The sequence below is a fragment of the Abramis brama genome (assembly GCF_963993115.1).
Source record: "Abramis brama genome assembly, chromosome: 16".
Lineage (NCBI taxonomy): Eukaryota > Metazoa > Chordata > Actinopteri > Cypriniformes > Leuciscidae > Abramis > Abramis brama.
In genome coordinates this window covers 19,283,259-19,291,756 of record NC_139978.1, presented here as the reverse complement: position 1 = coordinate 19,291,756, position 8,498 = coordinate 19,283,259, and the positions used below count along the sequence as shown (strand labels likewise).

General features: G+C 34.8%; 1 protein-coding gene across 7 annotated transcripts; it reads right to left on the bottom strand.

The window, feature by feature from the left end:
• Positions 1-325: 325 nt before the first annotated feature.
• On the bottom strand, positions 326-7,405 carry LOC311098335 (Rieske domain-containing protein). 7 transcript variants are annotated; one of them, XM_084138479.1, is made up of 5 exons: positions 7,035-7,405; positions 6,457-6,665; positions 5,916-5,977; positions 3,992-4,298; positions 326-1,124 (listed from the first exon to the last, which is right to left on the bottom strand). In XM_084138479.1, the coding sequence occupies exons 1-4, from the start codon at positions 7,040-7,042 to the stop codon at positions 4,017-4,019; spliced, it is 561 nt and encodes a 186-aa protein (XP_083994605.1). In that variant the 5' UTR covers positions 7,043-7,405; the 3' UTR covers positions 326-1,124; positions 3,992-4,016. The 7 variants fall into 7 exon arrangements, with proteins under 7 accessions (XP_083994605.1, XP_083994610.1, XP_083994608.1 ...); XM_084138484.1 differs by having other exon boundaries at positions 5,943-5,977; positions 6,822-7,404; XM_084138482.1 differs by having other exon boundaries at positions 5,943-5,977; positions 7,035-7,403.
• Between the last annotated feature and the right edge of the window lie 1,093 nt (positions 7,406-8,498).

Sequence of the window (8,498 nt, the reverse complement as noted above, 5' to 3'; positions counted from 1 at the left end):
GCTCCGGGGGGTTAATAAAGGCCTTCTGAAGTGAAGCGATGCTTTCGTGTAAGAAAAATATCCATATTTAAAACTTTATCGACTAAAATAACTAGCTTCCGGCAGACAGCCGTATGCATCGATTTACGGTGAAAAGTTAGAAACAATAACTTACTTTTAACTATTATTATTATTATGATTACTTTTATCATGGATGGATGCACTTTCATAGACTTCAAAACAGAAACGTCGATTCACTGCCATTGTAAAGCTTGGAAGAGCCAGGACATTTTTTTAATATAACTCCGACTGTATTTGTCTGAAAGAAGAATGTAATTCGCCTAGGATGACTTGAGGGTGAGTAAATCATGGGCTATCCCTTTAAACTGTGTAGATGACCAACATGTTCATTTGAAAATAAAGACAGCCTGGTTTAGTGAGCTGAAAAAGGAAATTTTGTCTTGAAACTTTGTTGGAATCAGCAGATTGTTTTCATAAGTACAGCTGGGGACTGAATGCCATTACTTGGGGCTTTATAGATCAAGACAGATAAGGATTCAGTCAAAGGTTAAAGACTTTACGCACTTTATACATTTGGGCCATGACAAAGAATATTTTGTTATATCGGTTTCATTTAAACATTGAAGCAAGATGGTTTATTTAAACAAGACTTTTTTCTTCTCTCTAAACACCCACTTTTAAAAATTTGCAATATCAAATCTAAAAACAGGAAATAGCAAAGAATGTAAACAAAATCACTTCTGAACTATTAACAAATACTAGAATATTGCTTTCAAAATCATCACTTCTCAGGTTAATGAAAGAACACAATTTTATTTCTCAACAATGAATTCAAACGCTCATCAAAAGATATTTAGAGCTGTATTTAGGGCATATGTTCTCATTTTAAGGAATGAAGTATCACATTCAATATCAATATATATTTTTTAATCTTTTGTGTTCATCTATACCACTTACAGTATTGCCTTGCATGGTCATTTAGACATTTATAAACAGGTAATTTGTTATGGAAACCTGGTCTTCACAGCAAGCTTCTGCATGAGTGGCAGGAGTAAAAGGTTACAGTCATCCTTGAAGCCTTCGACCCCTTAATAGCAGCAGTGTCATTTTACATGCGATACCCCCTGAGGATTGAAGAAAAGTTTGTTTAAACTTGCAGTCTTTGGGTTAAACGAAAAAGTATGCATTTATTTTAAGGTGTGTTTAAGTTGCTATACTCTTAATTTTCCAGGATGTTCTTAAAACATGAACAAATTAAAAAAGTACTGAGTTCTATAATGTGCATCTATTCACTGGGTGAGATTTCCTTTCATCAAACCTGCTTAATAGAAAATAAATTACTTTCTGCTTTTTATCCTGTTTTGTAATTTAACTACAGATCTTTTTTTGGTAAATGGTGTTGCTGTGGAATGTTATCTACGCTTAAGGACTCTGCCACCCCCAAGGCTAACTTAACTCCTATTTACACAATTACGAACCCCTTTCTCTCATTCAAACACCCACGTTCACATCCATCATTGGTTCCTCATTTTTTCAAGTCACCTTTGACCCCCTGCCTCACCCCACCTTTAGTTCACAAACTGTCATCCACTAACCCTAACTCAGTAGACAGCACTTACATCGAACCCCCACTAAGACCACCCTCCTGTTCACAAATCTAAAAATATTAATTAAAGGTATGAACACAGAATCTAAGCAAGTACTGTTGATATTCTTTATTTAAATTTTGCATGCATAATTTTGCATGCATTTTGCGAAAGAACATTGTTTTGGTTGTGTTTCGGCTCTGTTGTGGATGAATATGGGAATTCAAGAATGATGTCATCTGAGCACAAGTGCAATATTTTATGCTGTTGTTGACTAATTGGGAACACAGGTATTTTTAAATTAATGACGTTACAAAAGTTATCAAGACGATTCCCAGTCTTATATGGCCAAACATTGCATTTTTTTTTAAAACATCTGATATTCTGGCCAAAGAGAGAGAGAGATTAAACCCTTATGGAACAAAAATAAATATACTGCAAAATATAATGTGATATATTACATTATACATTTCCATGGGGAAACTAATGCATATATTTTTCAATATACTGCAATATATGCATTGACCATGCATATTAATACATATCAAATATTTATAAATAAAATATTTATTATAAATGAAGACAAAAATAGCATTACATGTAATATTCACAAAGTTGTATTCTTTATTGTGTATATATTGCACATACATGTTCCCATATAAATGTGAATGTATGTTCACACACATAGATATATACACACACATTCATGGAATGAGTTACAACAGTTTTCTAGTTCCCAGCATGCTTTGCTTCTCTCTTAAGGGAGAGAAATTGTTAAAATTAAGTGTTATTTGATGTGTTTTGCTCAATGTTAATATAGGGGGAGATCTGTTAGTGTTTAATGTTCTATTATTTTGGAATTTAAAAGGTTTTCTGGTATGTCTGAGTTTTTGGGGTTACCATTGTGCTGAAGAGTATAGAGTCTGTGGTTCGGTTGACTTGGCTGAATATCATCAAGACTATAATTACTATACTTTAACAGTAATGGCTGTGCACTCCTCAGCACAGTGATAGTCTCTTGGCTAAATACTTTAGTACATGCAGGTGTGCTTGTGCTTTTGTTTATTAGCTTGAAAATATGGAACATTAATAATGTAAATAATTATAAAATATATAAGAAATATATTACATTATATATTTCTCTCTATATGTGTGTTTATAATGCATGAGTAAATATATCTGAAATATTATATTACACATGCAGACCATATCTGGTCATATATACAATACAACTATATATTATGAAGTGTTATACTGAATATAAAATTACATGCATTATGATATATTAGTAAATATATTGTCACATTTTTTCAATATATAAAAAGCAGAAATTCCTTATGTAATATTCAATATATTGTAATATTAACACAATATATTATTCTGTATATTTTCAAATATACTGTTATATAATTTAATATATTGGTCATTCATTTATTGGGAAATATATTTTCTTTTCATAAGGGTATCTACAGGCGAGTGACGTATGTAAAATATAAACACTTGTAAAAGGCTTATCACAGTGAATCAGGGTGAGACATTTTGAAAGAAGAATTGATGATGTCTTGACTAAACAGTTATGAGCTGTATTTACTTTTATATTTACAGTTATGAGCTACAGTATATCTACTTTTCATTAACATTACTCCTAAAAATAATTGTTCTTTATTGGCATCTATGGTTCCAAGAAGAACCTTCAACATCCATGTAACCTTTCCATTAAAAACAAAACAAAAAAACCTTCACACATACTAGCGAAAATCCCCCTTTGGAAACTTTTTTAGGTGTCTGTTCCACTAAATGTCTTTTTCTGTCTGTGCACCTGTCACCAAACCAAAAGAAAATCTGAGGAATAAAAGCCAGGAATTCCATGAGATTGCATACAAGTGATCTGATACAGTGATTTAATGACAATAATTTACAAAATAAATAAACAAAAAAAATGTACATAATTTAAGCATTTATGAAAATTCTATCAAAACATAAATAAATAAACTGTCCATTATGCAAGAACACTTAAAAAGTACTTGGAAAGCACCAGAGTGCATTGGGACTCTGAGTGCCAGTTTTAAAAAGGACTTTAAGATCAGAGACTGAATCTGACACCCCTGCTGGAAAGACTGATAAACTGAACTGTTAGCTGTGTTCTGGGACACTGTAACTAGTTTATAGTTGGTAGACTACCATACCAAGTGTAACGGTCACTTTGTGCTTTTAAGTTAATATGAGGTAAAATGAGAACTGAAACTGAGAACTGTTTTTGAAACATGCTGACTGCAGTCAACTTGAGCTAATGAACAGCATAGACCAGCTTAAAACAACTTAACTAGATTTTCCAGCAGTGATAGATGAAAACAGTCTCAGCTGAACACATTCAAAGCCTTCTGCTGATCAGAGCAGACACTCACCCATCTCATGGCTCTTCCTGTGAGGTCAATTTGTTTTCTTCCGGCCTTCTTTCAAGATGGTGTCTCTATATTTCTCAGTTTGATAGTAATCAGAGTCAATGGCCCCTGGTGAGTTGTTTAAGGTGAGGAACACGTCTCCATTAGACTCCGTCACTGTGTGGATTCTTTGTTTAATGCCTTTAGAGCACCAAGTTGGTTTCAGAGGCTTCACAGAAGGGTCCACTGCCTGATAGAGACCCTCACCCTCATCTAATGTAATTTTATACTTATGCCATGGGCACACTATGCATGGCCGTCCATCAAAGTCCTTCAGTGGCAAAAGAGACAATTTAAAGTTGAAGCAGATTTGTGGCATACAGATTTACAGCGGGGAAAATAAGTATTGAACACGTCATCATTTTTCTCAGTAAATATATTTCCAAAGGTGCTATTGACATGAAATTTTCACCAGATGTTGGTAACAACCCAAGTAAGCCATACATACAAAGAAACAAACAAAAATAAGTTCAGAAATTAAGTTATGTGTAATAATGTGAAATGACACAGGGAAAAAGTATTGAACACATGAAGAAAGGGAGGCGCAAAAAGGCATGGAAAGCCAAGACAACTGCTGAAAACTTACAGTAATTAAAAAGCAATCCAGCCCCCTGTCAGTGGAAATTGCTGGTTCAGTCCCAAATGATGGCCTACAAAAAGGTCTCATTGCCAAGGTGTCACACAAGACACATCTCATGATGGGTAAAAGCAAAGAGCTGTCTCAAGACCTTCGCAACCTAATTGTTGCAAAACATAATGATCGCATTGGTTATAGGCGCCATTCTAAGCTTCTGAATGGTCCAGTGAGCACTGTTGGGGCCATAATACGGAAGTGGAAAGACAATAATTTCACCATAAATTTGCCTCGACCAGTGCTCCTCGCAAGATATCTGATAGAGGAGTGAAAAGAATAATCAGAAGAGTTGTCCAAGAGCCAACAACAAGTTGTATGGTGTTTTTAGGGTAATGTGCACTGCCATTTCTTCTCCAAATAGTATTATGACATCCAAACAGTTAAATTTTGCTCTCATGTGACCACACTATATTCTCCCAGTATTTCACTGGCTTTTCCAAATGTTGTGCAGCAAACTTTAAATGAGCTTCAACATGCTTTTTTTTTTCAGTAATGGAGTCTTGCGTGGTGAGCGTGCATACAGGCCATGGCGGTGGAGTGCATTACTTACTGTTTTCTTTGAGACAACAGTACCTGCTATCTGCAGGTCTTTTTGAAGCTCTCCACAAGTGATCCTTGGCTCTTGGACAACTCTTCTGATTATTCTTTTCACTCCTCTATCAGAAATCTTGCGAGGAGCACTGGTCGAGGCAAATTTATGGTGAAATTATTGTCTTTCCACTTCCGTATTATGGCCCCAAAAGTGCTCACTGGACCATTCAGAAGCTTAGAATGGCGCCTATAACCAATGCCATCATTATGTTTTGCAACAATTAGGTTGCGAAGGTCTTGAGACAGCTCTTTGCTTTTAGAGCCCCATCATGAGATGTGTCTTGTGTGACACCTTGGCAATGAGACCTTTTTGGGCCATCATTTGGGACTGAACCAGCTGTTATTAATTTCCACTGACAGGGGGCTGGATTGCTTTTTAATTACTGTAAGTTTTCAGCAGTTGTCTTGGCTTTCCATGCCTTTTTGCGCCTCCCTTTCTTCATGTGTTCAATACTTTTTCCCTGTGTCATTTCACATTATTACACATAACTTAATTTCTGAACTTATTTTTGTTTGTTTCTTTGTATGTATGGCTTACTTGGGTTGTTATCAACATCTGGTGAAAATGTCATGTCAATAGCACCTTTGGAAATATATTTACTGAGAAAAATGATGACGTGTTCAATACTTATTTTCCCCGCTGTAAATAGGAAGATAAATTACCTGATGAAAGGCTTTACAACAACCCACCTCTATATCTCCTTCCTGAAGTGGACCTCCAGAGTCTGCAACAAAATAAAAGCATAATGGAAAGCATATAAGCAGTGTAATGTAAACATATGTCTGATAATGTCAAGTATTAATGAGGGTGGGAGGACGCGCATGGCCTTCAATCTGTATAAATGAGTAAATAAAAGAATTAAACACTATTTGAGTATGGTGACTGGTGAGGTTAAGGTAAAGAAAATGATATGGGATTGGAATAACATGTAGGGCGGGACTCGATTTTGTCCATCCTGAATTGATTGTATGGTTGTGGTTTGCCATTGCTGTGATCTCATGTGATTGACAGGTTGTCCCGCCTTCATGCCAGTAAACACGTAATCAAAGAAGAGATGTCAAAGCAAGAAGGAAGGGACGTTATTCTGATTAAAGTTTGCAAGGGCACTAATGATGTCCTCCAATGATAAATCATTTAAGAAATATAATCCCTAACAAACAATAATTGTAAATTTTGATTTCATGGTAGCATACAGAAGCTTACGGTAGCAACGTGCATCAATAGCATAGAAGTCCCCCTGGTGGTACATCACTAGAACATCTCTTCCACCAACTGACTTCAGCACTCGTCTGGCTTGAATTAGGTTTTCTTTCTTCCCTATAAAATAAGGTCTGGATGCAGCCGCCACCTCTTCATCAGAGCTCATGTTTTCCCCCCACACTTTTTCTGCACTCTTCGACACATCGTCAGAACTGTACAATAATAATACAATAAGATCAATAAAAAACACACAATAGTGCTGAACAATGTGATGAACAATCTTAAATTACAATCTCTATTCAAGTGAAATAATTGAGTATATAATGCCAGAACTGTCATTTCGGGGGTGAACTAGTACCAAAAATTACCGAGAATGGCCAGATCAGGATTCTTTCTCTGTGCCATAAAGCATCATGGGGTTTTGCAAAGCCACAACTCATCATACATCAGGCATTCTTTTAAATCTATTCTTTATTCATTGGTTCGTGCTTTGCGCTCGTACTTTGGAGATGCCCAGCTGGTTAAAAGTTATTACGATTTCTACGAGGACGTAACTTGCAAGTTAAAATTACGGTACTTACGACGACATGGCGCAAATGACGTTTACTCTCTCCAGCGGCCCGATTGTTTACATTTTATGAGATCCTGTGGTAGTTTTAATATCAGTAAACTCTCCTTAACTTTGTCAAATGTGAAAAAAAATCCAACATATGCAGGTAGCCAGATCACACGACATATTGTGCGTAACTGTTTAAGCATCCAGAGACTCCAAACGAGTATTTAAAATTTAATATCAACATGTGATAATCTACTTTGACATATGTCTCTATTTGTTGCTTGTATAATTTTCAAAATAAACGATTTAGTAACTATGAACGAATATGTAAAAGAGGAATCCACGAAACGGAACCGTGGATTATTTCCGGTCATATCCAGCTTTTGCGTTTCAAAATAAGAGTTTAGACCATATGAGAGTTTTTTTTTTTCGTTTTTTTTTTTCTAAACGAAGATCTTATATAGTAATTTAAATGATTTATGTAGAAATTATGAACGACATACTAGGTGGTGCTGTAATTTTAAAATGCTTAAATTGATAGCAGTAGTTGACAACATTCTTTTGATCATAATGCTTTCAACAGGTTAAAATAATATACGATTTTTTTTAGGAGAAAGTGTCTATCTTCGGCTCCCTTTCTTTAAAAATGACTGGTTAAGGCAAAATGTTATATATATATATGAAGAGTTCAGATGCAAAGCCTCTAAGTGCCATCTGAAATTTTCTTCTAGAATGATAATTTTTATCAAGCTCATATTTAAGTTCAGTAATTTCACTTAAATGGCAATGAAAATTACCTATTAATTATCATTTAAGTGAAATTGCTGAACTTAAATATACGAGCTTGATACAAATGATCATTCTAGAAGAAAATTTCAGATGGCACTTAGAGGCTTTTGCATCTAAACTCTTCATATATATATATATATATATATATATATATATATATATATATATATATATATATAATTTTTTTTGCCTTAACCAGTCATTTTCAAAGTACAAACTGTCTATAGGCTATAGTCTCAATTAATATGAGGTCATAAATGCTGCATAAGATTGGCATATACAGTTTTAAATTGAGTAGCCTATAGTAGGCTATGTCACACCAGGACATGTCATCTATCCCTGGTATTTCATGTCAACAGCCCATATGTATAAGTAAAAGCCCAAAACACCGAACAATATTAAACAAAGTGTAACGTAAGACCTTTAGGGGGTGCTGTTGATACGCATTAAAATGCAACCTAGTTGGAGAAGTGACCATCTGTTATGTCCTGCGAACTTCAACGACTTCAATTAATATTGAAGTTTACAAAGCTTCTTTCTGTCCAATTATAGTGTTTTATGTTTTCTGAGAAATCCATTTTTATTTATTTTAACAGGCCGACTGTAAGAATAAAATTTGAATTCTAAGGCAACTGGCTTTAGATGGCACATAAAATAAACAATAAATACAAACTGTAAAAAATGCAACACATGCAGGCTC

Coding starts and splice junctions, on each gene's coding strand:
- LOC311098335 (XM_084138479.1), bottom strand. Junction 5,978..6,456: donor TATTGATGCACGTTGCTACC/GTAAGCTTCTGT, acceptor ATTTTGTTGCAG/ACTCTGGAGGTCCACTTCAG. Junction 4,299..5,915: donor GTTGTAAAGCCTTTCATCAG/GTAATTTATCTT, acceptor TTGCCACTGAAG/GACTTTGATGGACGGCCATG.